This window comes from Bufo bufo, chromosome 3 (genome assembly GCF_905171765.1).
Source record: "Bufo bufo chromosome 3, aBufBuf1.1, whole genome shotgun sequence".
Lineage (NCBI taxonomy): Eukaryota > Metazoa > Chordata > Amphibia > Anura > Bufonidae > Bufo > Bufo bufo.
In genome coordinates this window covers 288,484,656-288,506,394 of record NC_053391.1, presented here as the reverse complement: position 1 = coordinate 288,506,394, position 21,739 = coordinate 288,484,656, and the positions used below count along the sequence as shown (strand labels likewise).

Genomic DNA, 21,739 nt, shown 5'->3' with positions numbered 1-21,739 from the left:
GCCTCTGTTGTCCCTGTAGGTAGAAAAAAATCGAATTAAAAACAACAAATAACGCAAAAATAAAAAATCATAGGAAAACAACCCTGCATAAGCAGGGGGTGTCTTGCCTCCTTGGACACTAAGCAAAAACTAGCAGTCTCTTCTCCAGGCTGAAGGGTATAGCTGATGGAGGAGGGGCTTACAGCTTTCACTTAGTGTCACGCCTCCTAGAGAGCAGAGCTATACCCCATGGTTTCCTGTGTCCCCCAAGGAATATGGGCGAGAAATTCATATAAATACATAGAAGAGTGAGCGGGGCAGCACTACGCCATGCGCACTAACAAGCTTCAGTCCCTTGCGACCACTGGTAACCACGAAGTACGGTGGTGCTCAGCCAAATGAAGAACCAGTTATAATGTATTCGAAGGAAGAAAAAGATGAAAGCGGCACTCACCACTGTATATCTTCGATTTATTGGATCACAAAATCGAAAACATGTGAGATAGAGCATTGTTTCCCAACCAGTGTGCCTCCAGCTGTTGCAAAACTACAACTCCCAGCATGCCTGCACTGCCAAAGGCTGTCTGGGCATGCTGGGAGTTGTAGTTTTGCAACAGCTGCAGGCACGCTGGTTGGGAAACAGAGAGGACACCGGGCAGACCCCTTCAGCATGAGGCACGCCGAGTAGCTACTCGGCGTGCCTCATGCTGGAGGCGTCCACCCGATGTCCTCTATTTCACATGTTTTCGATTTTGTGATCCAATAAATCGAAGAAATACAGCAGATGTTGAGTGCCGCTTTCATCTTTCTTCATTCAAATATGTTGAAAATTCATATACTTAATCACCGAAAAATAAAAAGAATTTAAATCAACCTCTCCAGAAGTGATGTGATTGGTGTGGTCAGACAACTTTGGGAATAAAACCATGTAGATATTAATTCCTTTGGCGTCCTCCTTCTGAATGTAATTTTTAAGTTTCGTTGATGCACTTCTCTTTAGCCACTCAGTGTTTTTATTTATCTATAATAAGAACACAGAGCGATGTTAAGCAAAATAAAAAAAAAGGGGGGGGGGGAAGAAACCCAACAAACAGTAGATTATCTGTCCAATCCTACAGATTAATGACATTGGAAGAGATTCCATTTAAATACACAAAGCTTTGTTAGGATAAATTTTTTGTCAGATAAGATTGTAATTCACACACATTGTTCACAATGTGTTGGTGCACTCTAAAGTGTCTATGCACCTTTGCAGATATGCATTTCAAGGCTCTTATGAATGTTTCCTATTAGAGCAAAGGTACAGTCACATAATTCATATAAAATTAGCCATTTTTTTGTACACCAAACTTGTTCAGATGAAAATTGAATAGGAAACAGTCAGTTCATGGTGCCTTAACAAAGGCCATCATGATAAACTGACATGGTTCCATTATACATAACCTTGATATGCAGCTTCATTTGTCACAATTGTATTTCAGTTTTTTGAAAGTCTGTTGCCATCGATCCCAGAGCATGTGTTTTTTTCTAAATCACTCAGATCTCTATGACCGCTCAAGTTCAAGATGTTTTGCGGGTGACCAGTCTGGTGCACTTCTATTCCACAAATACACCTTATAATTCCGACCTTACAGAATCCTGTTTGCCATTATGGCATGGGAAACAGCAAATATGTTTTTCATCACAAACATTGTATAGACAAGAATACATTAACTTATCTTGTATTATAAAGTATATTAAACAAGAAACTGTCCATACCTGAAAATCTGGAAATGTGAGTAAGTGGTACACATAAATTTTGGCTGGACAGTCCATTTTTTTTGTAATTTGATACAGTTTCCTGGTTCTGATAAAATTGTGGTCTTCCATCTTTTATGTTTGGGTAAAAAAAAAAAAAAAAAATTACAGTTATAGGTTTGAAACCGTTTCATTCATAGGGTGCCTTCATACAGTGTATTACCAATGCATATATACGTTGGTGGAATCTCAGCCTGGCTGTTAGCATAATAACAGGGGACTACTGAGTCACAGATCTGTAGGACAGGGCAAGTTTATGCCATCATGACAAGGGTCAGGGTGGGATCCCATATGCATATTAGCAAGTCATGCTGTGTGAAGACACCCATAGGGCAGCTCCAGTGAAGTAGCCGCTGTGTGTGAAGACAAAGTTAAAGACTATAGGAGACAGTTATGCAAGCAATAAAATTGACCATGGATTAACTGAGAAGGCTATAACCACAACTAACTATTTCTGCATGTTTAAATTATAGAGCAAGAGGTACCACTTCTAAAAAAGTTATCAAAAGCAGTAATTATAGCATTTATTTTACCATATTAAACAACATCTAAGCAGCCTGTTAAAATACAAAGATTTTTACCTTTTCAATGTCCCCAAACGGTCTTCATTTTACATGTGGACCCACATGTGGATGCAAATAGTAGAACTATAAAGTGTAGAGTAGCACCACCGGACCTCACGACCACACCAGAATGCATCAGCCCGAACCACGACCACAGATCCTCAGCAGTCCAATGAACAGCAAGCAACCAGAGGCATCGGCAGCATTTCCAGTGTTTTTTTTATTGGACCAGCTTCACAGAAAAAAAAAAAAAAAAAAAAGACACTGCAACATTTTGGCTAATTTCTTAGCATAAAAGTTGTTCTTGGTGCGTAGAAAAATATAGCAACATATTGGTTAAGAACGTTTCTACTAAGGCCTCTTTCACACTTGCGTTGTCCGGATCCGTCGTGTAATCCATTTGCCGGAATTACACACCGGATCCGGAAAACCGCAAGTGAACTGAAAGCATTTGAAGACGGACCCGTCTTCAAAATGCGTTCAGTGTTACTATGGCACCCAGGACGCTATTAAAGTCCTGGTTGCCATAGTAGTAGTGGGGAGCGGGGGAGCAGCATACTTACCGTCCGTGCGGCTCCCGGGGCGCTCCAGAATGACGTCAGAGCGCCCCATGCGCATGGATGACGTGTCCATGTGATCACATGATCCATGCGCTTGGGGCGCCCTGACGTCACTCTGGAGCACCCCGGGAGCCGCACGGACGGTAAGTATACTGCTCCCCCGCTCCACTTTACCATGGCAAACAGGAAGTTAGCGTCCCGAAAGCCATGGTAACCATTCAGAAAAAGCTAAACGTCGGATCCGGCAATGCGCTGAAACAACCTTTAGCTTTAGGGCCGGATCAATGCCTTTCAATGGGCACTAATTCCGGATCCGGCCTTGCGCCAAGTGTTCAGGATTTTTGGCCGGAGCAAAAAGCGCAGCATGCTGCGGTATTTTCTCCGGCCAAAAAACGTTCCGTTCCGGAACTGAAGACATCCTGATGCATCCTGAACGGATTTCTCTCCATTCAGAATGCATTAGGATAATCCTGATCAGGATTCTTCCGGCATAGAGCCCCGACGACGGAACTCTATGCCGGAAGAAAACAACGCAAGTGTGAAAGAGCCCTAAGAACTTAGCCAAAACATTGCTATATTTTTTCTGAACAATTGCTATGAAGCTGTTCCTATAAAGAATTCACTGGAGATGCTGCTGATGCCTCTGGTTGTCTGCCACATGTAGAGGCAGTGCTTTTGCAAGTAAATGTTGTCCCATGTAGTATAAATCTGTTTCAAGAGGGGTATGACAGAAAAGAGTGCATGGCGAGGAAATGAATTTGTACACAGCACACATGTAGAGAATAGTAGGTAGAAAGGCATGGGCATGCATGATTGTAGTGTGGATTTTGAGTATATTGGGGCAAATTTACTAATATATAAACACAAACTTAGACAAGGCAGTCTAAAAATTGACCAAAGGTATCACAGTGCCTCGGAATAGTTGATACCTTTGTGCATATTTGGTCTGCCTTGTGTAACTTTATAACACCAAGATGTTGGCTTAATTAGCACCAAAAACCAACATTTAGGCACAATTTGTAGCATTTTCAGCCACAACTGTTGCCATATAAGGCATAAAACCATATAAATTGAGGCAAGGCATCCAAGGCAAATTTGGGACACATTTTGTGTCTGAATGCTGGCACATTTACCTTTGTAAATCTCCCCAATATGTGATTAAAAAAAAAAAAAAAAGTTACCAAGTTCCAAATAGACAAACGTGCATGATCATGATAGATGCAGAAACACGAGGTGAGTCACTCTAAATTAATTGCTGATAAAAGGGATATGCGCTTTCTAAATCAACCATGTCCACAAATCCAACATAAAGGGTTAGTGGACATTTTACTTTTAGGACGCATCCACACAAATGTATGACTTCAGAGACTTACGTTCCTTTAATGAGGCACACCCTTTTGTCAGCAAATAAAAGTGATGGTAGATTACAAATGCAAAGAAACATTGTAAGCACAAAGCAATTAGCTATAAATGACCAAATAACCAAAAAGCAAACAAAAAAGGTAGAGGGAAGAGCAAAAGAGAAAAGAACAAAAACAATTATTGATATAAAACATAAATCTCAACTTAATCATACAGATATTATAAAATATAAAATAAAACAAGAAGTCAAAAATTAGGTATTATATACCAATACAAATTACTAGCACGTTTACATAAGATTTACCTTGAAGGTATTCTTCTAATTCAATGCACTATAAAAATCAACTGTAAACAAAACAATATTTACTTGTGTTATCTGTCGCTTCTGTACATATCGTCTCTTTTGGGAGATAGCCAAATCCTTTCCAAGGTGACAATTTAATACTTTTCTGCCTATTATTATATAAGGGACCCCAGTATATTCTACAATAGATGCATTATTCACAACTGGTCCATTCCAGTATATTTTGGATGCTGAACTTATTGGACATGCTTTAAAAAAAAAAAAAAAAAAATAAAGATTTGGAATAAAATTGTAATTCACTTCACATTCATGAGAATAAAATGCAGTTCACAATTCAAGACAAAATGTAGTATTCATGAATAAGTGATGAAGGAAAACTTTCCTAAAAGGCCCATAACAAATTCAGTTTACAGCACGCCATTTAATTGAACAATAAAACCTTTTACATGTCCTAATAATTGGTCTTCTAAATACAAACCCATCATATATAACATTCAGATGACCAGTTATATCTAAGTATTTAGTTGTGAGATCGTGTCTACTAAATCATTGGCTCTCAGCCCATCATGTATGATCCTCTCTGTTGACCATGTGTCATGTTTACGAAGCCCAGAAACAACCCACTCCCGACTCTGGTCAGTAGAGTTTATGTTGTCTCATTAAACTCACCAAAGCAGTTTTTAAAAAAGAAAATCTAAATCTAGGCATCTAATTTAGGCAGCCTTTGGGGTTTACCTTCATTTCCAAAAAGTTTCTTTTTTTCTAACACAACAAAGTTTGATATGGTGTATTCCTCATAGTCAGCAACAGCTTGCGTGGCACTTTGTAATGAATCAAATCTCTTCAATACATGAGTATCAGTTACATCTGTAAAGTCCTACGGAAGGAATTTTTTAAAAATATGTAGAACATAAAGTAATTTAACTAGTATATTGAAATTTAATAGCTGCAAGAGAATATATGTTAAGGTAATTAGAACTGTTCATATGCGAGAGGATTCCACATAGAGATGACCCCAAGTAAAGTTAAAGAACCAAACAAGTGGGGTAATGTTTCCAGACTCAAGGTCACATGAACACACTGGAGAAATCGGTTTACTAAATTACATCTACATAAAAGGACTGCTTTGAAAGTCATAGTTGAGGCAACATTGTGGGATAACCATTTTAATTTATTCATTTAAAAATTGAGTAATGGGCCCTTAACACAGGTGACAATTGAAAATATCACTGAACAGCATTACTAGGAATGCTCATTAGCAATGATCTTTAAATGAGCAAAATAAAGAAAGAAAATGCTTCATTGTGTAATTGTATCTTTTGTGCTGCACAAAAGATCATTATTTCCCAGTGGCAGATTGTGCCGTGTACACAATATCTCATGCTGGGAGACAGGTCTGTATGTGGAAAAACAATGACATAAGCGATCACCGCACCCCATACTCTGGAGATCAGTTTAAGGGCGGCTTCACACAGGTGTATGTCGCCCATGCGGTGGCCCGCAAATTGCTGGCCACAAGGCACGAGTACATACCGTGTGGAAGCCACAAGGGGATCGCAGCCCCATTTATTTGAATGGGTCCGCGATTCCTCCGTTCCGCAAAAAGATAGAGCATGCTCTATCTTTTTGCGGTGTGGAAGGACAGTAGTGCTTCAGTAGTGTTCCCTTCCGTATCTCAAGATTTGCCGACCTATTGAAATGAATGGGACTGTATGTGATGTGGAAGGGCTACAGACCCGTGCCCGTATATTGCGGATTCGCAAATGCGGTCCACAATATGGGCACGGGAGCCTTACGCCCGTGTGAAGCCGCCCTAAAGACACCAGTCTCCTCCTCAAGCGACCAACAGATTGTTAGGAATTAACACTTCCCTCACAACAATCTAAGTCACCCCATCTAACGGGAACATAAGTAAGCAGTTTTGACAAAAAAAAAAAAAGTATACTGCATCATAATAAATAATTCTCCCTCCCTCTAGCCCTTAAAGCGAATAAAAATTTAAATAAAAAATACTGGCCCATATTTAAAAAGACTTGCGCAACAGTCTAAAAATTCCAAGCTGTTGGCATCAGATGAACTTGAATTAATTAGAGATACTCATTAATTAATGGTGATACATTGGGTGCAAGCTCATGTAACAAAAAATAATTTTTTTAGATCTATTGTTTTAAATTTCTTATATGAGGGTACTTTCACACTTGCGTTGTGATGATCCAGCATATAGTTCAGTCATCGGAACTACCCGCCAGATCTGTCATACCACATGACAACTGAAAGCATTTGTAGATTTATCTTGATCAGTCTCCCAAATGCTTTGCAAGAACGGATCAGTCTCTCCGTTTGCAGACGGATCCGTCCGTAGTTTTTATTTCACAGTTCTAAAAGTCTATACATGTGCAGAATGCAACGATAGATTTTTTTTTTTTTTTTTTAGACGGATCAAGCACAATGCATGTCTATAGGAATTTATGCCGCCGGATCCATCTTTCTGGCATGTTTGGCATTTTTGGACGGAGATAATATTGCAGCATGCTGCCAAAATAGCAGTGACTGAGCTGAAGAGATCCTGATGCATACTGAACAGATTTCTCTCCATTGAAAATGCATAGGGATGTGACTAGCTTTTTGATGGTATTGAGCCCCGAGGACAGAATTCAATGCCAGAAAATAATAATGCTAATGTGAAAGCACCCTCACTGTAGTACAGCTTTCCGTTTCAATAAAAGACGAGCCATTATTGGTTGTAGTGGGCAATAAGCCTTATGTTTTATAGGTTTGGAAAAGAAAGACTGCTAAACAGTCAGGAGGGCCACCAAATGAATGCACATCCAAAATTTATGTGAAATTATAAAGCAGATTTGGACAAAAATAACACATACATGGAAAAAAAATCATCAAGTATAAGCCATAACCTGAAATCAAGGCTGAAACAGTGGATCCATGTGAGATAAAATACGTCCCACGAGTATTGCCAGTAAGTCCGGCTTCCTCAGGGGTTAGGGCTTACACTTGCTGATTTTCTTTTTTTGCTTGATGCCATGTTATATATCATGTTATTTCATTGACATCCATTCTGTGTAGCCAGGGTACATATTGTATCTCATGATCTTAGACAATTGTGGATCCTGCTTACGTGCTGGCTATATTCTATGCCAGCACCTGGTCATATTGTATACAATTCTTTTAAAACGTGTTTGTGTGTCAGTGTCGTCTTAATAAACCTGCTTTAAAATTTCTTATTAATTTTTGATGTGCATTCATTTTGTGTCCCTCTGACTGCTTTGCAGTCTATGTTGTTCAGGTCATGGTTGCACTCTGGCTTTCATTACATTGTGTGCCCCCTTGCTTTGGTTTTCTGTATTGTATGCTATATAGGTTTGCCAAATAAAGAAAATTGCTTTAAAAAAAAAATAATTTGCTTATAATTAAAACATACCATGTCACACTGTTTTTCCAGAATTACATTTTCAGTCTCTGCACGAGTAATGCCACTTTCACCAATTTGATCAGTTTCTTTACCTACAAGAAATAAATTAAAAATAAAGTTAATGATACTGTAAGTATATAAAATTGGCTATTTGCCTCTTGTTCCTGGTAACCCTGCCTCCATGCGCAAGACAGCTGAAGTGACTGAAATATGAGGGATGTCGTTTTTAAACCAAGTTCAGTCGCTGTATTCACAGTGCGCACCCCGCCCATTGGGGAGACGGCACAGACAAGCCAGGATACCTTTCTACTAGGTCATCTAAACTTGGCTTTAGAAAAATACAGCCCCCAACCCCCGAACACATTGGCCTGTCTGTTCTTCTGCTTATCAGTTCATCTGTCTGTGTATGCTCTCCAGAAGGACACAGACAGGCGTTATCTGGCCTGGAATTACCTGCTGAAGTAGCAAACAGCATGAAAGTTTATTACAGGCCAGATAACGCCTGTCTGTGTCCTTCTGGAGAGCATACACAGACAGATGAACTGATAAGCAGAAGAACAGACAGGCCAATGTGTTCGGGGGTTGGGGGCTGTATTTTTCTAAAGCCAAGTTTAGATGACCTAGTAGAAAGGTATCCTGGCTTGTCTGTGCCGTCTCCCCAATGGGCGGGGTGCGCACTGTGAATACAGCGACTGAACTTGGTTTAAAAACGACATCCCTCATATTTCAGTCACTTCACAGCAGATGACATGAAGTTTATTTTGTATTGGCTGCGGAATCGGAGGGAGTATTGCCTAACATGGTTAGGTGTGGCCTAGTGGGGTCAGGCGCCCTAATCCTAGAGTATGGGCACCCTAAGGTAGAGAAGCAAGGCTGGATTAGGACAGCACATTCAGGACACTGCTTCCAAACTAGGGCTAGCCTGTGTCTGCTGTAAGGCCGGAGTCTAGACGCTGTGGTGTATGGGCACATGAGCACACCGCCATTATGCCATCGGAATCCAGGGGAATTACACAAGTAAAGTGCCAATGGCACACTGGAATGCACCCGCACCGCCATAGAAACACTGCTGTGCCGTTAAGCTGACATCACCAATTTGAATCCCAGCTAAGGAGCTTACACAGGACTTCCGCTGTTCTGACACAATCATGCTGTTTACTGTCTGCCACCGAGACATGACAAGCAGCGACACAACAACCCCTTAGATAGTTTGTAGTGGTGCATACAGCATACTTACTGCTATCAGACTGTACAGCGAGGAGCACTGGTGTGCTCGGCTCCTCTGGCTCTGCTGGATGGCAACCCCTCTGCTCGGCCATTCTGCTCAAGAACAAAATCTATTGGGTGAATGCACATCAATGTTACCACACAGCAGCTACAAGATACACCCAGCCCCATACACAGAGGCTTACACCCCCCCTTATTGATCTGCCCCCCCTCCCACAGATCTGCACCCTCATGTCCCCAGAATACACCACACACACCCCATAGATCTGCACCCTCATGTCCCCAGAATACACCACATGCCCCCCCCATAGATCTGCACCCCCATGTCCCCAGAATACACCACATGCCCCCCCCCCATAGATCTGCACCCCCATGTCCCCAGAATACACCACATGCCCCCCCCCATAGATCTGCACCCCCATGTCCCCAGAATACACCACATGCCCCCCCCCATAGATCTGCACCCCCATGTCCCCAGAATACACCACATACCCCCCCCCCATAGATCTGCACCCCCATGTCCCCAGAATACACCACATACCCCCCCCCCATAGATCTGCACCCCCATGTCCCCAGAATACACCACATGCCCCCCCCCCCATAGATCTGCACCCCCATGTCCCCAGAATACACCACATGCCCCCCCCCATAGATCTGCACCCCCATGTCCCCAGAATACACCACATGCCCCCCCCCATAGATCTGCACCCCCATGTCCCCAGAATACACCACATGCCCCCCCCCATAGATCTGCACCCCCATGTCCCCAGAATACACCACATGCCCCCCCATAGATCTGCACCCCCATGTCCCCAGAATACACCACATGCCCCCCCCCCATAGATCTGCACCCCCATGTCCCCAGAATACACCACATGCCCCCCCATAGATCTGAACCCCCATGTCCCCAGAATACACCACATGCCCCCCCCCCCCATAACCCCCTCACAGACCTACACCCTCAGGGCCCCAGAATACACCACATGCCCCCCCATAGATCTGCACCCTCATGGCTCCAGAATACACTACATGCTCCCCCCTTGGAGATTGACCCCCCCACACAGAGATATGCACCCTCATGGTACCAGAATACACCCCCCATAACCCCCTCGTCCCCAGAATGCACCACATGCCCTCCTCACAGATTGACCCCCCTCTCCCTCGTCCCCAGAATACACCACATGCCCCCCCCCCATAGATCTGCACCCTCAGGGCCCAAGAATACACCACATGCCCTCCTCACAGATTGACCCCCCCCCCCCATGTCCCCAGAATACACCACATGCCCCCCCATAAATCTGCACCCCCATGTCCCCAGAATACACCACATGCCCCCCCATGTCCCCAGAATACACCACATGCCCCCCCATGTCCCCAGAATACACCACATGCCCCCCCATGTCCCCAGAATACACCACATGCCCCCCCCATAGATCTGCACCCCCATGTCCCCAGAATACACCACATGCCCCCCCCATAGATCTGCACCCCCATGTCCCCAGAATACACCACATGCCCCCCCCATAGATCTGCACCCCCATGTCCCCAGAATACACCACATGCCCCCCCCATAGATCTGCACCCCCATGTCCCCAGAATACACCACATGCCCCCCCCATAGATCTGCACCCCCATGTCCCCAGAATACACCACATGCCCCCCCCCCCCATAGATCTGCACCCCCATGTCCCCAGAATACACCACATGCCCCCCCCCCATAGATCTGCACCCCCATGTCCCCAGAATACACCACATGCCCCCCCATAGATCTGCACCCTCATGGCTCCAGAATACACTACATGCTCCCCCTTGGAGATTGACCCCCCCACACAGAGATATGCACCCTCATGGTACCAGAATACACCACATGCCCCCCCATAGATCTGCACCCTCATGGTACCAGAATACACCCCCCATAACCCCCTCGTCCCCAGAATGCACCACATGCCCTCCTCACAGATTGACCCCCCCCCATAGATCTGCACCCCCATGTCCCCAGAATACACCACATGCCCCCCCCATAGATCTGCACCCCCATGTCCCCAGAATACACCACATGCCCCCCCCCCCATAGATCTGCACCCCCATGTCCCCAGAATACACCACATGCCCCCCCCCCATAGATCTGCACCCCCATGTCCCCAGAATACACCACATGCCCCCCCATAGATCTGCACCCCCATGTCCCCAGAATACACCACATGCCCCCCCCATAGATCTGCACCCCCATGTCCCCAGAATACACCACATGCCCCCCCCCCCCCATAACCCCCTCACAGACCTACACCCTCAGGGCCCCAGAATACACCACATGCCCCCCCATAGATCTGCACCCTCATGGCTCCAGAATACACTACATGCTCCCCCCTTGGAGATTGACCCCCCCACACAGAGATATGCACCCTCATGGTACCAGAATACACCCCCCATAACCCCCTCGTCCCCAGAATGCACCACATGCCCTCCTCACAGATTGACCCCCCTCTCCCTCGTCCCCAGAATACACCACATGCCCTCCTCACAGATTGACCCCCCCCCATAGATCTGCACCCCCATGTCCCCAGAATACACCACATGCCCCCCCCATAGATCTGCACCCCCATGTCCCCAGAATACACCACATGCCCCCCCCCCCCCATAGATCTGCACCCCCATGTCCCCAGAATACACCACATGCCCCCCCATAGATCTGCACCCTCATGGCTCCAGAATACACTACATGCTCCCCCCTTGGAGATTGACCCCCCCACACAGAGATATGCACCCTCATGGTACCAGAATACACCACATGCCCCCCCATAGATCTGCACCCTCATGGTACCAGAATACACCCCCCATAACCCCCTCGTCCCCAGAATGCACCACATGCCCTCCTCACAGATTGACCCCCCTCTCCCTCGTCCCCAGAATACACCACATGCCCCCCCATAGATCTGCACCCCCATGTCCCCAGAATACACCACATGCCCCCCCCCATAGATCTGCACCCCCATGTCCCCAGAATACACCACATGCCCCCCCCCCCATAGATCTGCACCCCCATGTCCCCAGAATACACCACATGCCCCCCCCATAGATCTGCACCCCCATGTCCCCAGAATACACCACATGCCCCCCCCCCATAGATCTGCACCCCCATGTCCCCAGAATACACCACATGCCCCCCCCCCCATAGATCTGCACCCCCATGTCCCCAGAATACACCACATGCCCCCCCCCCATAGATCTGCACCCCCATGTCCCCAGAATACACCACATGCCCCCCCCCCATAGATCTGCACCCCCATGTCCCCAGAATACACCACATGCCCCCCCATAGATCTGCACCCTCATGGCTCCAGAATACACTACATGCTCCCCCCTTGGAGATTGACCCCCCCCACACAGAGATATGCACCCTCATGGTACCAGAATACACCACATGCCCCCCCATAGATCTGCACCCTCATGGTACCAGAATACACCCCCCATAACCCCCTCGTCCCCAGAATGCACCACATGCCCTCCTCACAGATTGACCCCCCTCTCCCTCGTCCCCAGAATACACCACATGCCCCCCCCCCATAGATCTGCACCCCCATGTCCCCAGAATACACCACATGCCCCCCCCCATAGATCTGCACCCCCATGTCCCCAGAATACACCACATGCCCCCCCCCCCATAGATCTGCACCCCCATGTCCCCAGAATACACCACATGCCCCCCCCATAGATCTGCACCCCCATGTCCCCAGAATACACCACATGCCCCCCCCCCCCATAGATCTGCACCCCCATGTCCCCAGAATACACCACATGCCCCCCCCCCATAGATCTGCACCCCCATGTCCCCAGAATACACCACATGCCCCCCCCCCCCATAGATCTGCACCCCCATGTCCCCAGAATACACCACATGCCCCCCCATAGATCTGCACCCTCATGGCTCCAGAATACACTACATGCTCCCCCCTTGGAGATTGACCCCCCCACACAGAGATATGCACCCTCATGGTACCAGAATACACCACATGCCCCCCCATAGATCTGCACCCTCATGGTACCAGAATACACCCCCCATAACCCCCTCGTCCCCAGAATGCACCACATGCCCTCCTCACAGATTGACCCCCCTCTCCCTCGTCCCCAGAATACACCACATGCCCCCCCCCATAGATCTGCACCCCCATGTCCCCAGAATACACCACATGCCCCCCCCCATAGATCTGCACCCCCATGTCCCCAGAATACACCACATGCCCCCCCCCCATAGATCTGCACCCCCATGTCCCCAGAATACACCACATGCCCCCCCCATAGATCTGCACCCCCATGTCCCCAGAATACACCACATGCCCCCCCCCCCATAGATCTGCACCCCCATGTCCCCAGAATACACCACATGCCCCCCCCCCATAGATCTGCACCCCCATGTCCCCAGAATACACCACATGCCCCCCCCCCCATAGATCTGCACCCCCATGTCCCCAGAATACACCACATGCCCCCCCCATAGATCTGCACCCTCATGGCTCCAGAATACACTACATGCTCCCCCCTTGGAGATTGACCCCCCCACACAGAGATATGCACCCTCATGGTACCAGAATACACCACATGCCCCCCCATAGATCTGCACCCTCATGGTACCAGAATACACCCCCCATAACCCCCTCGTCCCCAGAATGCACCACATGCCCTCCTCACAGATTGACCCCCCTCTCCCTCGTCCCCAGAATACACCACATGCCCCCCCCCCATAGATCTGCACCCCCATGTCCCCAGAATACACCACATGCCCCCCCCCATAGATCTGCACCCCCATGTCCCCAGAATACACCACATGCCCCCCCCCCCCATAGATCTGCACCCCCATGTCCCCAGAATACACCACATGCCCCCCCCATAGATCTGCACCCCCATGTCCCCAGAATACACCACATGCCCCCCCCCCCCATAGATCTGCACCCCCATGTCCCCAGAATACACCACATGCCCCCCCCCCATAGATCTGCACCCCCATGTCCCCAGAATACACCACATGCCCCCCCCCCCATAGATCTGCACCCCCATGTCCCCAGAATACACCACATGCCCCCCCATAGATCTGCACCCTCATGGCTCCAGAATACACTACATGCTCCCCCCTTGGAGATTGACCCCCCCACACAGAGATATGCACCCTCATGGTACCAGAATACACCACATGCCCCCCCATAGATCTGCACCCTCATGGTACCAGAATACACCCCCCATAACCCCCTCGTCCCCAGAATGCACCACATGCCCTCCTCACAGATTGACCCCCCTCTCCCTCGTCCCCAGAATACACCACATGCCCCCCCCCATAGATCTGCACCCCCATGTCCCCAGAATACACCACATGCCCCCCCCCATAGATCTGCACCCCCATGTCCCCAGAATACACCACATGCCCCCCCCCCATAGATCTGCACCCCCATGTCCCCAGAATACACCACATGCCCCCCCCATAGATCTGCACCCCCATGTCCCCAGAATACACCACATGCCCTCCTCACAGATTGACCCCCCCCCATAGATCTGTACCTGCCTCCTCTGTATGAGCTCCTATGGACTCTCGCTCTGCAGCTCATCCAGGCCCATCCAGCTCCTCCTTCACAAGCTCCTGCAGTCTGGGTTTATAAGCACTTCCCACACTTGACCATGTGACCATGAAGGAGCATGTGACCAGTGACGTCACAGACCTCGTTCTAACAACTCCACTCTAGCATCTACCGTAGGCTATACCACAGCCTCAGGACATATCACGCCGCTCTGATTTGGGGAGCTGGCCATCAATAGGCTGCCCATACTATATTGCCTTATATCTGTAGATATACTTTGAGCCCCGATACAGAGTGGAGTCTCTATCACGGGCTACCAGCTGTATTGATTTAATGTGTCTTTGCTTTCACATTTGATACCTTTCAGTGTTGGTCATCTATTCATACCATATGTGATTTTCTGCCCTTTTGTATGTGTTCAATATTCCCATGATGTGTGTGATACGAAACATGTAGGGATTAGCTGCATTAGGGCACACCACTGCCAAGTAGCGTAAGGGCAAGGTTCCAGACGGGGTCGCTCTTGTTAGGATGGGTGCTCCGTGGCTAGGACGTCAGGGTCACGCTAGCACCCATATCTCAGGGTTGTCTAGGGATCTAGAGCCCACCTATATTCCCGTCTGGTGCCTGCTGCCTTATCTTTTTTCCAGTAAGACTACATCTACTGAATATCTACAAAGACCGGAAGACTCCGAGGATATGGTAGGATAACCAGTAATTTTAGGTGCCGCCGCGCACCATTTTGTTTTTGTGTTATTGTACACTTTTTTGTAATCATTAATATTTATCTAGGGACCCTTTTCTATCGAATGTATTAAAAGTTACGTTTTAATAAGGATCAGCACTCTAGCTGTTATCTACCAAGATGGCTCATTAACATCCCAACCAGCCAGTTCAGGAGGTTAAAAAGAAATTGCACAGAGGATAGCCAGTTTGAAGGAGAAGCAAGCAAACAGCAATTTCTAGTCAAGGACTACCCATAAGAAACAGTTGAGACTTCTCTCAATAATGTAAGATCGATGCACAGACAAGACTTCTTCTCCACGTCAGAAAAAACAACAGAAAAAGACGACGACATTCGGGTTATATTACCATTTAATGCCCAACATAAAAAAAGTAGAAAAGATTATATACAAACACTGGCACCATCTTTTGAGGGATAAAATTATAGGACCTCTATTAGGGGTGGGCGATATAGACGATATGCAATATAAACTATAAATTTAGCCAACTATAGAGATTTTGTTTATATCGTGGTAGAACATGGCATGCACCGCTTTTGGCACGCACCATGTTCTCCTGAGCTGGCACAGTGGAGAAGGAGGGAGTCCCTCTCTCCCCACTGTGTGCGGCTGTCGCTGACCACCGATGAGAACAGACTAGGATGAGGAGGGGAGGGACTGTGGCCACTCCACCACCCATGAGAACAGAGTAGGAGGAGGAGGGACTGTGGCCACTGCGCCACCAATGAGAACAAAGAGGAGGAGGAGGGACAGTGGCCACTGCACCACCAATGAGAACAGAGAGGAGGAGGAGGAGGGGAGGGACTGTGACCAATGCGCCACCAATGAATATAGTTAATATGCCTGAATACAAATGTAGCCTGCATGTGCCGGCCATATCTCATACCTGGCCTCTATTACTGAGCGCCGTGATCCGCCGCAATTAACTCCTCAGGTCCCGAGGGGTTCATTGCGGCAGATCATGGAGCGCAGTAATAGAGGCCAGGTATGGGATATGGCCGGCACATGCAGGCTACGTTTGTATTCAGGCATATTAACTATATTCATTGGAAGCACAGTGGCCACAGCCCCTCCCTTCTCCTCCCCCTCTTCTAAGTATTATATTAATTGCGGGCCCCCCCACCACATGATTAAATCAAGGGTGGCAGCTTCTTATCGGAGCCCCAGCAGTGTAATCGTGGGGCTCCGATCTATTTCCATGGCAGCCAGGACGATAATCAAGCTCCTTGCTGCTGTGTGCACTATGCACAGGGCAGCAGGGAGAGTGTAAAGTCCTATTCACCCTAATAGAGCTCTATTAGGGTGAATGAGACAAGGGTTCTAGCCCCTAAGGAGGTTAATAGTTATTAAATAAAAAGTAAAAAGAAAAAAAGTTTAACCCCCTCAAAATATTGAATATATTGCGACATATATCGCACATGCTTAAAATTATATTGCAATATAGATTTTAGGCCATAACGCTCACCCCTAACCTCTATAACCCAAAAATCCATACATCACATATACCAAAGCTCCTAAAGTAGGCCTAAGGGTAGCTACAACTGCAAGTAAGAGAATAACAGAAACTAAACTGAACTGGTTCTCACTTAAAGGTTTTTTCAGATGCGGTCGATGCAAGAACTGTAAAATCACCAACTTCCCCCAAAAAACATCTCAATCAATTCAACACATAATAAGTTCTCATATCAAATTAAGGAACATCTGTCTTGTGACTCTACAGATGTCATATACCTATTACAATGTCCATGTCGAAAACAATACTTTGGGAGGACCAAATATTATAAAAGGATACGATCAACATTCCGTTTCAAAACATTTCAAAAACCATCACAATAAGGATCCGACATTACTCACCTTTACAGCCTTCGAAAAGGTCAAGAGACACTGGATGTCAAGGATAGAATACAGAAGAATTTTTGAATTTGAGACGATAATTCCCATGGGTCTAAATGCCGAGATGGAGATTTTTGGATTCCTGTAGATTCGGGCTGGGTGCCTTATGGGGACATGACATTGAGGTCTGGCTGTCTACCAGCACCTTGATTCCTCCTCCCTGGGGGCCCCCATCCCATAAATATACTTTACACACTAGAATACAATAAGCAAGAAATAAGAAGAAAAAACATGAAAAGGCATATCTTATAGAAAATTAACACCTACATTTACTAAAAATACGATCCTCTATAAATTACCCTCAATCTGAGGATCCTGCACTCCACTATTGAGTATATATATATATATATATATACATTTTTCATTATATTTTATCTTTTCATTTTATTGTACAACATAATTTATTATTTTTTATGTATTTTTATCTATATTCCAAATACTGCTGAACATTATATATTATACATTTATCATTTCCACTCTCTATCTGTCACGGGGTTCCGAAGGTGCACTCGGTCCCCCATTGCCCGCAGAACTGTTGCTTAGCTTTTGGAATGAGGTTCTGTGTTTGACCTCATTCCCAGGGCAGCTTTACTAGCTGGGTGGCTCCCTGCTCCTAGTCTGCCTTGAGCGCCGAGCTGATCACTCGGTGCTCGACTGGTTGGTCTGTCGGTCATGTGACGCTGGCCACGTCACATGACCCTCACTCCCCACTATAAATACAGGCAGCCTGCTGGCTACAGGTTGCCTGTTAATTTCTAGGTTCCTGGCTATTTGTTGGACTACTGAATATTTACCTGATCCTGTTCCCTGACGATCCTCTGTCTGCTCCTCCTGTACTGCGCATACATCCTGGTATTGTGACCTCGGCTCCCACCTGACTACTCTCTTAGGACTCCTCTTGTACTTCGCTACTCTCCTGGTATTTGACCCCGGCTTCTCTTGACCATTCTTTGCTTTATCCGTTGTACTGCGTAGCTCTCTTGGTTCTGACCCGGTCCGTTCATGTTCCGTATTTTGTCTTGTCTGTCTTCCCTGCACATATCCTAAGTTAGGGACTGCCGTCCAGTTGTCCCCTGTCATCAGTACTCGTGAGGCAAGTAGGCAGGGCCAGGGGTGAGGGTGTAGCGCAGTGGTCACTACCCTTCCCCCTGTGTGTGTGTGGACGTGACCGTTACACTATCATATTATATGGAACAATAGAAGTATTCTAATGGGAATGTATCTACACTGCTCAAACAAATAAAGGGAACACAATAATAACACATCCTAGATCTGAGTTAATTAAATATTCTTCTGAAATACTTTGTTCTTTACATAGTTGAATGTGCTGACAACAAAATCACACAAAAATAAAAAAATGGAAATCAAATTTTTCAACCCATGGAGGTCTGGCTTTGGAGTCACACTCAAAATTAAAGTGGAAACACACACTACAGGCTGATCCAACTTTGATGTAATGTCCTTAAAACAAGTCAAAATGAGGCTCAGTTGTGTGTGTGGCCTCCACGTGCCTGTATGACCTCCCTACAACGCCTGTGCATGCTCCTGATGAGGTGGCGGACGGTCTCCTGAGGGATCTCCTCCCAGACCTGGACTAAAGCATCTGCCAGCTCCTGGACAGTCTGTGGTGCAACGTGACGTTGGTGGATAGAGCGAGACATGATGTCCCAGATGTGCTCAATTGGATTCAGGTCTGGGGAACGGGCGGGCCAGTCCATAGCATCAATGCCTTCGTCTTGCAGGAACTGCTGACACACTCCAGCCACATGAGGTCTAGCATTGTCTTGCATTAGGAGGAATCCAGGGCCAACCGCACCAGCATATGGTCTCACAAGGGGTCTGAGGATCTCATCTCGGTACCTAATGGCAGTCAGGCTACCTCTGGCGAGCACATGGAGGGCTGTGCGGCCCTCCAAAGAAATGCCACCCCACACCATTACTGACCCAATGCCAAACCGGTCATGCTGGAGGATGTTGCAGGCAGCAGAACGTTCTCCACGGCGTCTCCAGACTCTGTCACGTCTGTCACATGTGCTCAGTGTGAACCTGCTTTCATCTGTGAAGAGCACAGGGTGCCAGTGGCGAATTTGCCAATCTTGGTGTTCTCTGGCAAATGCCAAACGTCCTGCACGGTGTTGGGCTGTAAGCACAACCCCCACCTGTGGACGTCGGGCCCTCATATCACCCTCATGGAGTCTGTTTCCGACCGTTTGAGCAGACACATGCACATTTGTGGCCTGCTCGAGGTCATTTTACAGGGCTCTGGCAGTGCTCCTCCTGTTCCTTCTTGCACAAAGGCAGAGGTAGCGGTCCTGCTGCTGGGTTGTTGCCCTCCTACGGCCTCCTCCACGTCTCCTGATGTACTGGCCTGTCTCCTGGTAGCGCCTCCATGCTCTGGACACTACGCTGACAGACACAGCAAACCTTCTTGCCACAGCTCGCATTGATGTGCCATCCTGGATAAGCTGCACTACCTGAGCCACTTGTGTGGGTTGTAGACTCCGTCTCATGCTACCACTAGAGTGAAAGCACCGCCAGCATTCAAAAGTGACCAAAACATCAGCCAGGAAGCATAGGAACTGAGAAGTGATCTGTGCTCACCACCTGCAGAACCACTTCTTTATTGGGGGTGTCTTGCTAATTGCCTATAATTTCCACCTGTTGTCTATCCCATTTGCACAACAGCATGTGAAATTGATTGTCACTCAGTGTTGCTTCCTAAGTGGACAGTTTGATTTCACAGAAGTGTGATTGACTTGGAGTTACATTGTGTGATCATGGTATATCTGTAAAGAATAAATCAAGGCAACTGGACTTACTGTAGATTTCTTGAAAACGTTTCACTCGTTCTTCCAACGAGCTTTCTCAATTCTGAGTGACTGTACAAGAATTCTCTGGGAATAAATATGTAACTGAATCAACATCTGGTAATTATACCCAGCATGGGGTCAGAGGTCATTATACCCAGCATGGGGTCATGAGGTGTTGATCCCATTATCCTAATTGGAGTCAGCAGGTGATAATGACCTCCCAGAAAAAGGTGTCAAGACAGCATTGTACGTGGCAGACAATAGATGTCTAACCCCCCCCCCATCTCTATTCAAGCTTGGCTTCTCCATTTTTACGTAGATGGCCTCCTTCACACCTCGTTTGTACCAATCGGCCTCCTTATCCAAAACACGTACTTGACTGTCTTCAAAGGTGTGACTGTCTTCTTTCTCAGAATTGAGAAAGCTCGTTGGAAGAACGAGTGAAACGTTTTCAAGAAATCTACAGTAAGTCCAGTTGCCTTGATTTATTCTTTACAGATATATCATCAAAAAGGTCTACACCACCCATTTTACTAATTGATTACTAATTGATCACTGGATACATACCTGTGGAAAGAAATGGCTATGTATACCCACTGATGAAGGAGCACAGGGCTCTGGAACGTGTCTGGGAAATACAATAGCCATATAGCAGCAGCAGGCTAACAAAAAGCAGTACTAATTAAGGCACCGAAAAACATTGAATCCGGACAGCACACAAGTGGAGCAAGTATTCCCTCACATCAGCAGGATTACTTTTGCCCACATCTAAATTGAAAAGCACGCTCCCGACCACGTGGAAGGTTAAGCTGGGACGCCCCCGGGAGAGAGCGTACATGGCTAGCACGGATACTATACTAACCACGTGGGATGCTGAGACGGGACGCTGAGGAGAGCAAACATCGCCAGCATCGCTGTGCAGATCCACACTGCAGATCCCTATTGACACATAATTTATCCAGGAGCGGTAATGTACCTCTAGCATCATTAAAGATCTCATAAAATAGCAATATCATTGTGCATTGTTCCATGAAAGGAACAATATTGCTTATATAAATTTTTTTTTATCCCTGTAACCCTTGTAAGGCATGGAAAGTATACCCTTGGGAATACAGTGACCAACATATCTGAATGACAATTTTATTGTTTAAATAGAACGCTAATACTGAAATTTCTGATCAATTTTCTGACTAATCAAATAGAAAGTATCTCTCTTTTTTCTAAATCAAGGTTCCATCATTTGGATCCAACATTTTGGATACTTGCAGGATCCATCCCTTTTACTCCTCCATACAGACTAAATATTGCTGCTATTTTCACTGTTGCTGCTATTATCTTTCCTGCTACCAGAGATTTATACTTTCAATTGTCCCTATAGGATCCCTGCTGTCACTCATTTTTGCTGACATTGACATATTTCTGTTTTTAGCAGTTTTTTATAGCTCCTATTTTTGGATACTGTTTATTGGTGGTATCACATTTCTATTGTTCATTGATACTACATTTTCGA

General features: G+C 46.5%; 1 protein-coding gene across 2 annotated transcripts in view; it reads right to left on the bottom strand.

Annotated features, from left to right (window-relative positions):
- The window catches only part of LOC120995157, a 28,440-nt gene extending 13,635 nt beyond the window's left edge, over positions 1-14,805 (bottom strand). The window contains exons 1-4 of one of the 2 annotated variants that reach the window (XM_040424179.1): positions 14,767-14,805; positions 9,230-9,329; positions 8,002-8,084; positions 854-1,000 (exon numbers count right to left, since the gene is read on the bottom strand). In XM_040424179.1, coding sequence (XP_040280113.1) covers positions 854-1,000; positions 8,002-8,084; positions 9,230-9,311 — 312 coding nt within the window. In that variant the 5' untranslated portion in view covers positions 9,312-9,329; positions 14,767-14,805. Of the gene's footprint in view, positions 1-853; positions 1,001-1,737; positions 1,849-2,357; positions 2,582-8,001; positions 8,085-9,229; positions 9,330-14,766 lie in introns of those variants that run through there. The other variant, XM_040424181.1, reaches the window with a different exon arrangement.
- Between the last annotated feature and the right edge of the window lie 6,934 nt (positions 14,806-21,739).